The sequence below is a fragment of the Centroberyx gerrardi genome, chromosome 9, assembly GCF_048128805.1.
Source record: "Centroberyx gerrardi isolate f3 chromosome 9, fCenGer3.hap1.cur.20231027, whole genome shotgun sequence".
In the NCBI taxonomy this organism is placed as follows: domain Eukaryota; kingdom Metazoa; phylum Chordata; class Actinopteri; order Beryciformes; family Berycidae; genus Centroberyx; species Centroberyx gerrardi.
In genome coordinates this window covers 5,170,269-5,188,009 of record NC_136005.1, presented here as the reverse complement: position 1 = coordinate 5,188,009, position 17,741 = coordinate 5,170,269, and the positions used below count along the sequence as shown (strand labels likewise).

The following is a 17,741-nucleotide window of genomic DNA, read 5'->3' as shown; positions in this document are numbered from 1 at the left end:
TCACTCAAATTCAATTCACATTTTGTTTCATTAGAGCTGGGTGACATTCCAATTCCAATTCCAATTCCAGGAATTGGAATTGGAATTTACCATGCGTTCTCAATTCAGTTCATGAATGGTCCCAACCCTGACACACAAACACACACACACACACACACACACACAGTGTACACCTATGCAGGCAGGCTAGTATGCATGCAAAAATGCAGGCATGAACATGCACTCGCACACACAAACATGTATGCATGCACACACACACGCATACACACTCACTGTATGCACACAGTCTGGTAAGCCAGTATGCTTGAAAAAATCCAGAGATAAACATGTATGTCTTCACAGACACTCAGACACACCTGTGCGCGCGCACACATACACACACACACACACACACACACACACACACACACACACACAAGCTGGTAGCTTAGCATGCATGCAAAACTGCAGTCCTGAACATGCATGTACTATCTCTTTCTCACATACACACACACAGTACACATACAGACAGGCAGGCTAGTATACATGCAGACACGAACATGCTCTCACACACACATAAAGACATTTTTCACAAACATGCAGCTGCTGTCATTGTGGAGTCATCAGCACTTATTTTATAAGGGCTATTTCCAACCAGTATCATTGGGCATTGGGATTCCAGTGGGCTGCAACGCACCCTCATCTATGAACTGATTAAATATAATGAGACACCGACAGTGGCTCCAGAGACTTTAAAAGTGCAAGTCATGAGGCGTATCAGCCCGTCTGATGAAGCAATTATTTCCAGGTACTCATTTCACCTCATTGATCAAGGTCAATGAGGAAAACAGAATCACTGATACTACAAGTTCACTGAAGTACTGTTTGTTGTTTTTGCTTTGGAAGATGTTTGACAGGTATGGAGAGAGAGTAATGCCAGCAGAGATTGTATTTGAATTGTTTAAATTTGAATTTGTCATGCTCATATTGAACCGTTAAATTAAGAAAAAGGTTTCTTTTTAATAAATTAACATAAAATTTCTAAGCCATTTGAAATTGAATGAAACAGCTTGAAATTAAATATGATCATTATTGAATTTAAGTTTTAACTATATCTCAGTTTTCAGATTAAGACACACATTTCAGACTCTGAGACACGTCTGGGAGGTCGTAGGTCATACAGGTACTACTACTACTGCTACTAGTTTTCAGTAGCTGGTTGTTTCAGTAGCTAGTTAAGTTTTTGTCCTTGTCTCGTTTCTGCAGTTCAAACACAACCTGTGCTGGCACTAATCTCTCTCCATATCACAGGTTTCAAACACTCGCACTGAGCTATAATTTACAATTCAGGCATTTAGCTGACGCTCTTACCCAGAGTGACTTGCAGCAAGCGAGCAGGTCGGGGGTTCGGCATCTTGACACATGCACACATGATGCAGTTGATGTACACATTGGTCAATGTGGGGATCGACTCCGTGACTTGACGGTTACAGGACCCGAACCTATGAGCCAACCTGCCGCACCAGCAGAGCTTACAGGAACTCATACTAAGATGCTGTATCTCCTCCTGAGTCTCTCAGGAGGGGAAAACAAGTAGCTTTTAAGGTTTTTATAAGTTTGTATTTTGACCTCATTGGTTCCAAATAGTAAAGATTGTTTATCACTTGGCATGTAATCTATTTGGATTGTCCTACATGAATGTATTTCGTAAGCAGATATTGTCAATGTATTTTTATACTGTTTTTACAAATGTTAGTTATGTAAAAGATTAAAACAAAACTTGACTTTTCCTTATGTCCTTGAGTCCGTGCTCCAACACATTTGATTGTAGTAATTGTTTATGTTACATTTACATTTTAGACATTTAGCTGTTACAGCAGTGAGCGAGCAGAAGGAGTTCAGTGTGTTTGACAGGTCACACAGCTGATGAGGGGATCAAACTTGTGACCTTTCTGTTATGGTACAATCACTCTAACCATTCAGACACCTTGCTACCCAATCAATAACTTGTCCCATCGATAACACATTCCATATTGAGCTTTTGGTCAAAGTCGAGGTCAAGGTTTGAGCCAATAAAAACTGTGTTGGTGCGTGTAAAACAGGGTTAGGGTTATTTTGTGAGACTTTCTACTTTTACTCCACTACATTTCAGAGGGAAATATTGTACTTTTTACTCCACTACATTTATCTGACGGCTGGAGTTACTAGTTACTTTGCAGAATAAGGTTTTACATGCAAAACATACAATAAGCTCATAAAATATGCTGCATTGTTAGAGTTTAAACTAGCCAACAGTATATGGAGCAGTTAGACCTTCAACATTAAAATACTTCTTACAGGTTAATGCTTCAATAATTTAACACTCTGAAAGGGACCGTTTTTAAGAATGAGAACATTTTGATACTTTATTACTTTTTGAATTTTGAATACTTTTACTTTTACATTTTGAATGCAGGGCTTTTACTTCTACTTAAGTATTTTTCCATTATGGTACTGCTACTTTTAGGAGGATTAGAATAGAAACTGTGTTGGTGTGTCTAAAAAGTGCAAAACAGGAGATAAACAACATTTAAAAATACACAAATCCTATCTGTCACTCATGCTGAAGCACTCTTTAGTTGACTCAGTTCACTCAGGGACAAGATTAATAATTTATAACATCTGAGATATTATTTATTATCATTATTATTATTATTATTATTATTATTATTATGGTCACTTTTACTGCTCCCTCACCCTCACCTTCCAATCCCTTAACCCATCAACCCCAAAAGTCATAACACATAATGAACGAGATAAGATAAGATAGTCTTTATAGTTGAACATCAAATGCTACCGTATCAGAAAGAAATTGTATGCAAGAATTCAAGACACACACACACACACACAAACACACACTCCCAGTCACATTTGGGTGTGTAAAGGATTGCTTTCTGCATCTCACCTTGACTCAACCCCCTGGATATCCATTCATTAGCATTTAGTGGTATTACTGAAGTCAGTACAAGCGAGGGCTAGTGCTGATCCAGCTTGTACAGGGAGAGTCTGCACCGCGGGCCAATTGGTTCATTAAAAGATAATGAAAACTACTAAGAGAGGATGTGAGAGGAGTCCGAAACAAGTTTCTCAGACAGACAGGCAGACGGTCTGTTATAGCTACTTTCATGTTGCATTTTTTGGCCTTTTATCTGACGCTCTTGATGGGAGTAACTTGCAGTGGATCAGCAGGTAGGGGGGTTCAGCGTGTTGCTCAAGGACACATGGCTGCTAATGGGTCATGAGCACGACTTATTAAAATGCAAGTAACGCACTCTGTGCACGAAAAGTGAGAGAAATGAAAGGATTACGTGGAGCAGACACAACTAGAAACACGTGGTAATTTGATGTTGAAACAGCACGGTGGAAAGTAAGGATGTTGGAGTTTTTCTTATTGACCAAAACCTTAACCCCTCGCACCCTGAGTTTCCCCTTAAATTTCCCCTTTAGTAGCTTTAAAGTTATAAGAAATACCTTTTCCATACAGTATGACAATGTTATATGACATATTCTGTATCTACTTCTTCCAATGCTTCATTGAAGCTATATCATGCTTATACTGAGTGAAATATTCAAACCCAAGAAGCCATTTTTTTATGGCTGCACCATTACATCAAATGGAAAAATCCAGATGCAATCCAGATCAACCTTGGGATCGTGACTAGAATTTAAAATAGAGTTCTGTGGGCTTGAACAAAGCTTGGCTGTGAATCATGTGTTTGTAATGATCATCCCACATGAGGGACCTCAGGGTAATTAACAGAAGTTGTTTTACTTGCCTATAAACTCAACCATTAGCAAAGGTTTTTCATGTGAAGATCACGTGTACACACTGTATCTTGCTTGTAGCACTAGAGTGATTTATTTTGCTAAATAAATCACTCTAGTGCTACAAGCAAGATACAGTGTGCGGGCTTCTTTTCTTATTCTAAAGTTGCAATCCCAAGCCAAGCACCTGTTACAGAAACGATCGGATGTGCGAGTGCCTCGACACAGACTGTGCTGTAACACATTGGCAAACCTGTGACCTTCCACTCACAGGACGGTCCTTCTAAACACTCGACCAGTCAGTATAAGAGTGGGTTTTAACAACACTAGGGTTTCACTGAAGAACAATAGGCAGATTGTTCCCCACCTGCACACACACACACACACACACACACACACACACACGTTATCAGGTAATAACGCCTGAACGTCTACAAATGGCCACTTTGTTGAATGTAAATTCTGACGTCACACCACTCAGATATGATCTGCGGGGCTTTGTAAAGCTGTAATATATAAGCAGGTTACCATAAATCATTGTAATCATCATCATTATGAGATGATTGTGGCATATATTTACAGTGATTTTTTGACAACAATGATTAACAATGTTACTGGTTAACAGTTGCCAGATAGCACTCCTTATCGCAGCCACGTTTGCAGTTCAGCTAACCGGAAACCAATAAAAAAAACACAGATCATGAACTCATTAGAGCGCTGTTCAGATTAAACATTAATGAGCCTCAGATACATTTTCTCGTGTTAGATGTGTGTAAGATATTTTTTGCAAAGCTTTCTTTTTACTAAAAGTAGCGCAGATACACTTCAAAATAAAGAATGCATTGTACACTTGTCAGAACCACTGAAAAAAATCAAGGAACATGTTCTCTAAACTCAACCACAGATGAACAAAGTGACATCAGCTGAACTTTGAGACATTACAGCTACGATAACCAGACAGACAGAAAGCAAAGAAAAGCAAAGAAAAGTTTCTCTATCTGAGCAGGAAACCCACATTTGCAGGCTTGAAGTCATTCCTTGTGAATTTGGTATGCATGATATAAAACTGTCACATGACACATCATAATAAACTACAAGTGCTCATGTCACATGCCACTTTCAAGAAATATTGGATAAGTGGATGAAAAATGTAAATCCTGCTGTATTCTTTCAGATGCCAAGGCGCAATTTAGGTTGCTCCTGTCCTTTGTGTGTGTGTGTGTGTGTGTGTGTGTGTGTGTGTGTGTGTGTGGGTGTGTGTGTGTGTGTGTGGCACGTGTGTGTGTGTTGTAAGTAACCTCTCGTTCACCCAGTAAGGCTCCTCCATGTGCCCTTTGCTCCCTGTCTGCAGCTATAAAGGGACCGCAGCTTGTGGTCCAGCTTACCTTTTAATGTCACTATCACACACACACATATAGCCAAAAACATGGCTGGCAAACACAACCTCATCTTTACTGGATTACTGCTTTTCCTCTCAGTGGAGTGGAGTTGGGCTTTTTCTGTTTCAGGTAAGGCTCTGTCACATATTGCTGTTGTTGGACAAAGAACAATGTATCTGCAAAAACTGTGTGTTTCAGGAAGGAAGAAAAAAGAATGCTGCCTTTCTCACTGATGCCCATGTCATGTGGAAATTATACAATTGGGTTTCAAGCAGAGTTCAAAGGCCCAAGCGGTCATGAAACTCACTTAATATATAGTATAAATGGTCATGTAGACTTTCAACTCAAGTGACAAAAGAAAAAGAACCGAAATTGCAGTTATTACCAGACAGCAACAATATATTGTTTCTTAACTGGCAATGACCTTTTTTTTATTCTATTGATCATACTTGTGTTTCTACTGAGGCTGCAGAAAAATACAGTTGTAAAAAACTCACTCAATAAATCACACCCATAAATCTTTTAGAACCACTTTCACAATAACATAACAGACAAAAAGGCTTAGACAAAATGGGCCCACAATTGAATTAGATGACTGAACATGGGCACAATATCAGAGTCTTTCCTCTCTCTTGTTTCTTTTATTTATTTTCCAAGCACTTCTCATTCTATTATGGCTCTGACCCTTGCACTTCTTATCATAGGTTGCTTGTAATGTCAGTCATCTACAGTGTTGGGGAAAGTTACTGCTCCTAAATTCCAACCAGTTACTTTAGATAGTTACTCTTTATTAAAAGTAACTCGTTTGAGCACTTTCAAGTTACCCACTTTTCTTCTCAACTGTCGTTGTATTGTGTTTATTATGCAAATGCTTTTTTAAATTTGAAGTGCTATTCTTTGCAGTTGACAGGCGTTTGTCCACAATGCATAACTTGCGGGATACCTTTTCCTTTGAGCAGTTCAAATTAATGCATTAAGTATTTCCAATTACTGAAGTTTACATGTGGGTCAGTTTTCTGACCAGCTAACCTATATCAGATACCGTGTTAAGTTACTCGTTACTACAAAAAAGTAATCTGATTACTATTCCTAGATGGTATGAATGTCTGCCTGAAATGTAGATGTAAAATGTAAAAGTAAGATACATCTAATAAGACATTGCTGGATGGTGAGAGAGACTGTCCCGTTGTGTGATTCCCACACCAGCTAATGTGTCCAGCATGTGTCCTGTTGATGTCTGCTTGAGTAAAACACTGAATCCCCTACCTGTCCATCTGTTGTAAGTCTCTCTGTCTTGTCTCTCCTCAGAGGAAGAGCTCCATGCCAGCTACTGGAACAACAAGGCGAAGCAGGCGCTGCACAGCGCGCTGAACATGAAGCCTAACGAGCACAAAGCCAAGAACGTCATCCTCTTCCTGGGGGACGGTGAGTCTGAGACAGAGGCTTTCACACCAAGCGTGTTGGGAACCAGTTTATTCAAACTGGAGTTTTTACTCCTTTAGTTCTGTTCGTTTGGCCTGGTGGGAACAATGCCATTCGAACTTGGGTGGCACCAAATAACCAAGTAAATTAAAGTAACTGAGGAAATGCAAGTCTCAGTCCAAGAGAACTGCGGTGCTGTTTGTTAGGAGTGAGAACGTAATTCAAATTAACTACAGGAAACAACCCCAAAACACAAGGGTTTATGGGTATTAGAAGATGGATGTTGACATCTAATAGCCAGCAGTTCCTCATACATGGAAAGCCTAGTAGAACAAAATGAAGTCTGGACTGATGCTCATATTCAGCTATCTCTTCATGTGTTCTTAACTTGTATGAACATCAATTAAAGGTGCAGACAAGTCCATCATGCTTAGTTAAAGTCACAGGAACTGGAATCAGCATGTTTTGACTCTCACCCGCTGCCAAATTCTCCAACCTGGCAGGATGACAGAGAGGTTACTAAAACTCTGTCCAATAAACAAGCTACTTGTGAGTCATGTGACTTTTGTTTACAAACCCTGGTTCACTTGTAATTGGCCAGTGTGAACCTAAACTAAACAATTACAAAATGCAACAAAGCAAATTTTTCCACTGCGGCTCGGACCAAAGAAAAATAACTGTAGGTGTGATCGCACCCTGAGGAAGAGGCTGGGGTGCAAACGGGGTAAAGAGGGAGGATTCTTCCCCACCAGGCCGAAGATATGTAAACATAGTAGTGATACTGAAAAAAAAAAAATTCAAAGTTTACCTCCTGTCAAAACAAAAAATGTTTTGCTACTGAAGCGGACTGTATATATCATTTAAAAGCCTTTATGGGATCATTTTTGCTGATATGAAATCTAAACCCCATGACCTCAAACCTTTAAAACACGCTTCAAGTAGTTACTGCTGTTTACTGCCTTCTATAAAACCCCATGACCCAAGAACAACTATTTGGCAATATATTTATATTCAGCCCAAGTTACCATATTATAAGCAAATTATGGATTTATGGTTGACATTTACAGCAGCCTACACCCTACTGACCCAAACACAAACACACACACACACACACGTCCCACACACTCCATATTTTATCACACTGATAGTGGCGGAGCTAAGCTTTGATCAGTGTGTGCGTTGGCCAGGAACTTTTGCTCACTCCATGACTGACACGTTTATGAAAACAAATAGCTAAGTTCTTGATGTGAAAGGCCCAGTGGTGATGTTACACTACATTTAGGCGGGATGATCTCTATCAGCGCTACTAAAACCATCCAGTCAGTGTTGATGCCACAGTACACAGCAGGTGAAGCTTGAAATACAGGTAACTTGTCTCCAGGAACTTCAAGACTTTCAAGACTTTATCAGCCTGTTGAAGCTGTATGTTCACATCATCATGGTCTTCAGTAAAGATCCTTTTTTGCATTGAATCCACTGTCCTGGGCCTTGAGTGTGCGGTTACAACCAACCAGTTTTTCGCATTAGCTTTGATGACATTCAAGGGTCTAATTAATCTGATTTTATATGGTCAAGTTGATGATTGCTCTGAATGCCTTGAAAAACATGTGGTCAAGGCAAAAATAGGTAATTTCTTTTGACCTAACTCCCCTTTCACCTACTTCATTAGATGTAATTTGTGTGCTGAGAGATGATTGTCTAAGGTTTCATCTAATCTGAATCTATCATAAATACTTAAAGTTGCTTACAGGAGGAGCACAGATAAGGATCATAAAATGTTCATCAGAGTGTAAGAGAGTATACTCAAGTGTGTACAGGAGAAGACAGATGGAATATTACTGCAGTTGCTTTATTCTCTATCATCTTGCTTCCATTGAGTATAAGAAGAGTTTGCCTTTTGGAAGAAAATAAATCATTAACTTCATCACTCAGCATCTCTAAAATGATTTCAATTAAATTAGATTAAAGATCCAGTCTTTAAAAGTTATAATACAAATGTTGTAAAAATGTTGCCAACCAAGAACTTATGTTACCAACTACTACTTCTTCAAAAAGTACCATACTTCTTGAATTGTGTGCAACCAATCATTTTGAAAGAGTCGCCACTCTTTCTCCTTTGGGAACAAAACATTTCCAACATGTGAAATTCAGCATCGTAAATACCTCACATGATGTCAACGCCCGTCTTTTAATTCTCACATCAGCTCGGTCTTACAGGCGCGGGGTCACAGGGCACAAAGGCCAGCTTGTGCCTCCTCGCTCCCCGGCCGATGTTATCTAACATTCAGGTGTGTTTCCACCTGTTTGCAGGTATGGGCGTGCCCACGGTGACCGCCACCCGGATCCTCAAAGGCCAGTTGGCAGGAAAGTCTGGAGAGGAGACCAGTCTGGTCATGGATACCTTCCCTTACCTGGCGTTATCTAAGGTCAGACCGCACACCTGCCCCGGGCCGCTAAATAAGTTACTCATACTTTTAACAAGAGGATGTGTAATTTTCAACACATGCATGTGTGTAGTTTGGGATAACAAATGTTTATTGTACTTTCTAATACAACACGTGTAAAGAATGTCACATATTGACTCATCTTATTATGTAGGGGACGCAGCTATAATCATTTGACATGAAACAAGCCAAAGTAACTTGCATATAACTTTACATGTATAACTAAAATTGATCAACCCTTACACTACTGAAAGATGTTTTTTAGGATGATGGCAAGTGCAGGAAAAACCACTGTTGCAAATTATTGAATCTTGCCCACCTCGCACACCAAGTCTCTAGAAAAAGTTCCTTTATTTTACACAAGACAAAAAGTTTAGGGGCGAACAACATGTTTCGCTTCCTGCTTCTTCTTTTTATCTCTTGTACAATAAAGGAACTTTTTCTAGATACTTGGTGTGCTGCAAGAATCAATATTTAAATACATATATATATATATATATAGTCCAGCAGGACAGTCTACAGTAGGGTTAGGGTTTTGGTATGAGGTGACACCAGTTAATTTGATTATAAATCAGCAATATGGACCAGACTTCTTGACTCTGGAGTGACATGTTTACACGAAACATCGGCCCGTTATTCAGAATCAACAGACCTCAGAATGTGCTAATTTCTTGGTCAATCAGAATTGAGTATTCAGTAAAGGCATTTAACGATATGAACATGTTGTTAAAGTGAATGATGAAGTGAGTGAATGATGAATATGGGTTGTCCCAGATACACAAACTGTTTGAAAATTGAATCCTTTCTGAGACTATTCTCAAACCGTCTGGTTAAACAAGGATTCAAACAACTTTTCATCTGTTGTGGCCACAAACGTCTTCACCCAGAACCAGTACGGCTTTGTTTACATAGAGATTTATTGGATGAAAGGCCATTTTCCACTCTGAAATTTATGTTTTAAGCTTTTGATGTAAGGACTGACAGTGTCTGACTGCAGTGTGCCAGACATGAGGTTTGCATTATTTTGATGCTGTAGAAAGGCTGCTTACGGAATTCATTGTTTGAGCTTTTGATGCAAGGGCTGACAGTATGTGAGCCAGACATGAGTTTAGCATGTGTTTCCAGGCTGTAGAAAGGTTTGTAATGTTTGTGATGACTGGAGTTAAACAGACCTGTATTTACAGTTTTGACTGGCTGTCTTATAGGATCACTGAATATGTCCTGACCCTTGCACATTGCTTGTAATATTGGCAATCTAGGCATATAAGCTTATTCAGTAAGTAAGTAAAGCTTATTTATATAGCACCTTTCACAGAGCAAAGTCACAATGTGCTTCACAGGAGTAAAATAGTTAAAGACCAGAAAACAGTAAAAAAAAAAAACAGTAAGACCTAAAAACAAAACATAAAAACAAAAAAAGGCTAAATGAAGGCCAGCCCGAACACATGAGTCTTTAGCTGCTTTTTGAAATTGTCACCAGAGTCCGCAGATCAGTTGTAAGTCGGTGTAAGTTGCATTAACTAACTGCCTAGAATACTGAATATTTCAATAATGAATTTGAATATTGTATACGTGTGTTTGACTGTGTTTGCTGCCTGCAGACGTACAACGTGGACCAGCAGATGCCAGACAGCGCCGGGACAGCCACAGCGTACTTATGCGGCGTGAAGGCCAACTACGGCACGCTGGGCGTCACCGCCGCCACGCCCAGGTACAACTGCAGCGCCACCTTCGGTAACGAGGTCAAGTCTGTTCTCTACCACGCCAAGATGTCAGGTAGGCAACGCTTTACTTTACACTGTGCTTTCATTCCAGTGTATTTATGCTTGTAATATTTGTGCTTACATTGTTTTGTTAGGACCTTGTACATGAAGTATTTACACAGCACAGTATTATTGTGTACTTACAGCTTTGTACACAGGTTAAAACACTGGAATAAGGTCACTGTGTTACCCGAACTTCTGTCCCTTTAAGAACAAAGATTCTTATGGAAATTATGGTCATAATATGGAACTGTTCTACTTTGGGCTTTCTTTGTCTAAATCAAGTCAAATTAATTTATTTAGCTTTTATTTTAAGAAAACAGGTTCATCACAAAGTGCTTGGCAGAGCAGCAAAGGAATTTAAATACAGATAGAAACAAGAGAAAGCAAACAAAACCGTGTAATTATAAATGTAATATGGTATATTTCATGTTAATGGAATATAAAAGGCACACACCCAGACAATGAATACCTTTGCCATTGGTTGAATGCTGAAAGAATTTAATTTGAAAGTGCTTAAAAAGGACAAAGATTAAGAACAAATCTCATGAGAAGAACTGTTTATATCGGAATTACAGAGTGGAATTCACTCCTGATCCAAATCGCATAAATACAACATAAATATACATTTAAAAAGTATCTGAAATGACATCTGCATGTTTAACCAGTTGACTTGAAAACATTGATCTAACAGACCTTGCATCTCCCATGTCTAATATCTGGCTTTAATATGTTTTAAATAGTCTTGCATCCTTACTCAACAGTGGTGGATCACCTTTAGGATTGCCTCGTAGTTTGTTGAATTTCTGTAAATGTTTATGTTGTAATATCCATGTCTATCTGTCTTGCAATGTCAACTGAGTTTTAAAATCTTTAAAAGCCCTGGAAGACAAGCGCACACTGAGGCATCAGCTTTTTGGGATCCTGATAGAGAATATAGAATAAAGAATAAAGATGTCCACATTGTGATCAGAGCTGCTGTCCTTCCTCTGTGTGTTTCAGGGAAATCGGTGGGGATCGTCACGACGACCCGAGTGCAGCACGCCTCCCCCGGGGCCACCTACGCTCACACCGCCAACCGAGGCTGGTACTCCGACTCTGACCTCACCGAAGAGGCTATCAAAAATGGCTGCCACGACGTCGCCTACCAGCTGGTCCACAACGTAGAGATAAATGTAAGATGAAGAAGGTCTTCAGCCTGGAGGGACAGACTATTAATAATGATTTATAGGGTGGGGGGAGGAAGGGGGGGTGGAGGACTCAGGCGGCTGGAGGGCACATGTGGATCAAGGCAGTTCTCCTAAGCATTACATCACTTATATGATTAAGAAGAATCATGAAGAAGTAGAATGAAAAGGCTAAGGCAAAGGCTAAAACACTGCAAAGTTATGGCTCCTTCAAGACTGATGACAGTATTCCCATAGGCCATCTACAAGGATAATTTGTGTCAGGTTTGGAAGAGAATATGGTAATTTCATCTATGGAAACATCACTAGGTATTCATAATGAGAAGATTACTTAGCAATATCAGTAGCACCGTATGTCAAAACTAACATCCAAAACAATAGTTCAACACTCACATATTACCCAGAAATCCCTCGGTGTGTAAATGTCCTTTGTAGAAACATGTTTCACACACATAAAGAATAAACTGCAGGGGCAGCAGGTTGAAAGGTCACAGGTTCGATCACTGCAGCAGTCAGTGTGTCTGCCAACAGCTGTGTATGCTGTCTTTATACTGTCAAGTGTCTTTGTACAAGACACTGAACCCCTGAGTATCTGATAAATGCTTAAAATGTATGAAATGTAAATGAACTGTTGGCCATCATGTCTCTCGGCGCAGGTGATTCTTGGTGGAGGTCGTCAGTACATGTTTCCCAGAACCACACCGGACCCGGAGTATCCGACCTATACAGGAGACCGTAACGATGGAGTGGATCTCGTAGCTGAGTGGCTCAAGAACAAAAAAGTAAATGTTATGCTCATGCTAAAGGACTACACCAACTTTTTGGGAAAACTTACCGTTTATGTGACAAAAAAAACCCAAAAAAAACAACACCAACTCTGGATAACTGAAATCACTTAATATACAGACAGAGATACAACAGATAATTTTGGTGGATTACTTGTAACATGTAAAAAGTAAGTAGCCAATGAGCCAGATTCCCAAAAAGTCGGCCTCTTTTTAATCCAGGAAACATTTTTTCTCAGAAACGTTTTTTCTGAAACTATAAATGCTCCATATAAATGCTGATTATGGGAGATTTTGTGGATGAGTTGCAGATAAATGTACAATCTCCCGAGTTACCAAAATAAAAAAAAACCTAATGTTTTTTCTGATCAGTTTGAGAACACTACATTATTTAAAAAATACCACCCTTCCCACCTTACTGCAGATCAATCATTCAGAAGTTGCTTGGAGCTGCATCCCTAACAGTGTTTGTTCCTCTTTATCTGCGGCCCACAGAATGCTAAATATGTGTGGAACAAGGCCGAGTTTGATGCCGTCGATCCTGTGAAGACAGACTACCTGATTGGTAAGAATTCAGATGCATCAACAGAATCAGAATCAGTTCATTCACCAATCACAATTGTACAAATGTACACGTATTTGTCTCTGTGACACTGACGGAGAAACATATCGACACTTTCCAGAGTCTCACAGTACATATTGACACACATGATACAAGGACAACAGTACTTCATAAAGTTAAAAAGGACCTCACATATAGTGAAACCTCACAATTCAAGATAGAGAATATACAGTGGACTATACATATCACTCTGCATATACAGTACAGCATTCAGTATCAATGTGTGTTCAATGTTACAGATTTTACCAATCAATTTTACTGTTTCCTGGAGAGTTGTAAAAGATGCCATTCATAAGTAAAGAATCATTAACCAGGATGCAATATATATCTGAACCAGTCAGCTAATTAGCCCTGGTTCTGTACAGACTGTTTAACGATGTTTTGCAGATACTGAGTCGGCTACAGGTTAGAACAAGGCTAGGAGCGCACTGCCTATGTTTGACTAGGGTGAAAAAAAAAAAAAAAAAAGTGCATTACTCTTCTATCCTCTCCCTCTGAAGTTGCCTGGCTGCTACTCTTCACCCATAATAAGAAATTACTGATGGAGAGAATTAAAGCTGCTCTAGGCAACTTCACACTCTGGCAGCGAGAGATAACTGGAAGTTTGAAGGACTTCATGACCAAGAAAATCATGTAACATTATGTCAGTCAAATTGCACACTCCTTGGACTGACATTTCTTGTTCTTGGTGGCTGGTAGGGGTGGGGATTGTAAAAACTCTCTAAAAAAATCTTTTGGCAGCAATGTTGGTGAGTCCAGCTTTCTGTGGACGGAGCGCTCACTCGCTGCTGTTTATGGGACAGTTTTGTATTTCGATTGTAACTTTAAATTTGTCGCTTCTTATGCGCAGAGAATATTTCACTCCAGTGACCAAACCTGACACCAGAAATTTATTTGGGCAAGTAGGGTAAACTATGGGGTCTCATTTAGCGGGGATGGGACAACCAATTTGTGATTTAGAGTAATAAAACAGGTGTATTTCTATGTAAAAATCTTGCCTAGTGCAGCTTTATCTTATCTTCAAGTCTGGTTTCATTTGGTTTCATTTTTAATCTACTCCTGTCTTCTGTTCTATGTACTCAAACCCAAACAGTTTTGGAAAGCACTTGTTGTTTTAAAAAGTGCTATATATATTATTATTATTATTATTATTATTCCAAGTGAAGCAGGAAACAAAAATGTATGGACTCCTGATACCCTGAAGGGCTTTGGGTAAAAGCACCCACCGATTGGCTCGTGTTTTGTAGTTCCTCATGCAGCGGCTTCCAATTTCTCGACACATTTAGGTCTGTTTGAGCCCAAAGACTGTCGCTACGAGCTGGAACGCAATCCCAACACGGACCCCTCCCTCACCGAGATGATGGAGAAAGCCATCAAGATTCTCAGCAAGAACCCCAGAGGATTCTTCCTTTTTGTGGAAGATGAGTATAATTGTTTTTCTGTAGGTCTTGGGCTCATCACCACATCAGGACGGCAGAAAGTACAGGCCGTTCAGGGAAGAATTGAAGGGTTTTTATTCCATAATGCAGTATATCCATTTGAGAAAAAAAACAACAAACAAAACCTCAGTGGTGATTCACGAGTGATTCATTCAGTGGTGATTTTTATGTTCATACCAGTAATCATGTTGTTGGTGGGGTCACAGTTTTCAAATAGTGCGTATCTCTTTTTGGAAACTCTTCAGTTACTGCAAGATCATTGGACTTTTCAAATTTCCAGTGGGACACCAGTACTACACTGATTTATGTTGAATAAATCGAACAGAAATGAGAGTTGCAAAGACTAATTTAAATCTGTTCAAAAGTACTAAGGGCAGGGACATTATTACTCATGCTTATTTGTCAGTGTGTTTTTTTGGACTTCAAGGGGGAGAATTGACCACGGTCACCATGGGGGCAGAGCCAAAAGAGCCCTCTATGAGGCGGTGCAGTTTGACCGGGCGATCGGACGGGCGGCTGAACTCACTAGTGAGCTGGACACCCTGTCTGTGGTGACCGCTGACCACTCCCACGTCTTCGCCTTCGGAGGATATTCTGCCAGAGGAAACCCGGTTTTAGGTAAAACGCACACATACAGCTCATTTGTCATTTGATTACAGCTGACGGCAGTTTACGTTTAAATCAAGGAAGAGGGGTTTCTGTCACAAATGATTGTCCAAGTCAGAACAAACCTCTAGATAACATTTTGTCCTCTGATTTAAAGGAGTGTCCAGAGAACTGGCTACCGACAACAAGCACTTCACCACTGCTGTGTATGGAAATGGACCAGGATACCAGATTGTCAATGGATCTCGCCCAGATATGAATGAGTCAATTTCATGTAAGTGTAGCCCTCCATACAGCCATCATGATTAGCATTCTAGAGAAGCTGGGGTAATGTGGTAGCGCCATCTTGTGGTGCAACTGGACACCTACAGTGGAATCACATTGAAGAAGTGAATCAGTTGAATATTACTTGAGTGTCTTAGAGGAAACTTTACACAGATTGCATGGTAAATAACTTTGGAGTAAAACTTATTGCGCTCATGCTGATGGTAGTTATGGAAGCACAAATCCCTCTAATGGGGCAGGATGGAATCTCACATCGTCCCATATTGTCCCATCACCGAAAGGTCACAAGTTTGATCCCCACAAAAGCCATGTGTCCTGTCAAACTGAAACTGAACCCCTACCTGCTCACTCACTATAAGTCTCTCTGGACAAGAGCTAAAAGGGATCAGCTAAAAGGCCACAGGATGGCCTAAATGTTAGTGACCAGCTGGTATGAAAAGCAGGTCAAAACAAAATGAAGAGCTTTGTTCCAAAATGACATATACACTATTTGAAAAGAAGTTATACTTTTACACTCACAAAATGATTGCCAACACAAACTGAAAACAAATGTTGGTACCTTTTAAAGAACAGTAAGTAACTTAAGTCCTTGGTTGACAAAGTGATAACACTTTTACTGAACGTGTCCTCTAAAGTTGAGAAATCTGAGAGAATTTTTTTGTTTTTCTGTAATAGATATATAGCATTTTGGACAAGAGCTCTTCAAATATTAAGAGTTATTTGCAAATGGTATTTGACCCAAGTCTGAAGAGGGTCTAACTTGAAGACCTACAAACCAAAAAAACATCCCTGTCTCATTCTTTCCAGCCACAAATAACAACAAACCGATAACATACAACTGTTGAATTCTGTTCGGCATGTCATTATGCCCTTTGAGGGATGAGATTTCTTAGAGCCATTCTAATCCTCATTTCTCCCCCTCCTCCCTCAGCGGGTGACGATTACCGTCAGCAGGCTCCTGTCCCCAGAGACTCAGAGACCCACGGCATAGAGGACGTGGCCATCTTCGCCAAAGGTCCCATGGCACACCTCTTCCACGGGGTCCAGGAGCAGAACTACATCGCCCACGCCATGGCGTACGCCGCCTGCCTGGAGCCCTACACGACCTGCACCGTCGACCCCTCCGAGCAGAGCCACGCCGGAGCCATCCACCCCAGCCTGCTGCTGCTCCTGATGGGCCTCCTGCTTGCCCTCCTCTCCCTCCGCCCTGTCTGAGTCTGAGACACTACCGACTCCCTGGAATTTGACTTGATCTGACCTTGGAATTATAAGGTCTCCACTGACTATTTTGGTCAAAAAAGCAGTTATTCTTAGATTGTATTTCTATATGTGTGATATGTGGCTGAATTAGATTCATGAAAAATGTACTTAAAGCTGCACTAGGCAAGGATTTAATGTAAAAATACACTCTTATCAGTCTGAATTCCAACTTGTGACAATGTAGATTCGCCGTATTTGCCCAAATTCATTTCAGGTGTCAGACATGATCACTGGTGGGAAATATTCTCAGCCCACAGGAGGTGGCGAATTAAAACTTATAGGCAAAAGCTTTCAAAGCAAAACTTTCTCCTAAACAGCGAGGGAGCGAGCGCTCTGTCCTGAGAAAGCTGGACTCACCAACGATGGTAAAAAGATTTTTTATCACCATCTCCACCCGTATCCGTCACTAAGAAAAAAAAATGCAGGTCCCATTTTTGCTGACGTCACCTTCAAAATTGTTATATATCAGTTTTGCTGTACATGTGAAAACCAGTCTGACTGCAGGTGGAACCTGATCACATGTGTAATTCAATGTTTCCCATCTTGAAGATTTTGTCTCTTCAAACATTGCCAGTGCCTCTGACCCGCTCTGCTCTGTATGCACTTGTTTAGCGCTGTATAGTCGCACATCTTTCACAGCACTGCCACTCAGGAAAATACTGTATCTACCTGTTCAGATTACCCTATTGTGAAATGTATATTGAAACACAACTATTATTGTAACATGGATGTATGACTTCCTACACTCCCACTGTACAGCTTATTT

At 40.2% G+C, this 17,741-nt stretch overlaps 1 protein-coding gene across 1 annotated transcript; it reads left to right on the top strand.

Moving 5' to 3' along the window:
- Positions 1 to 5,209: 5,209 nt before the first annotated feature.
- Positions 5,210 to 16,930, top strand: alpi.2 (alkaline phosphatase, intestinal, tandem duplicate 2). The gene is made up of 11 exons (XM_071925568.2): positions 5,210 to 5,291; positions 6,471 to 6,587; positions 8,895 to 9,010; positions 10,630 to 10,804; positions 11,794 to 11,966; positions 12,635 to 12,760; positions 13,259 to 13,328; positions 14,672 to 14,810; positions 15,252 to 15,442; positions 15,588 to 15,704; positions 16,647 to 16,930. The coding sequence occupies exons 1-11, from the start codon at positions 5,210 to 5,212 to the stop codon at positions 16,928 to 16,930; spliced, it is 1,590 nt and encodes a 529-aa protein (XP_071781669.1).
- The last annotated feature ends 811 nt before the right edge of the window (positions 16,931 to 17,741 follow it).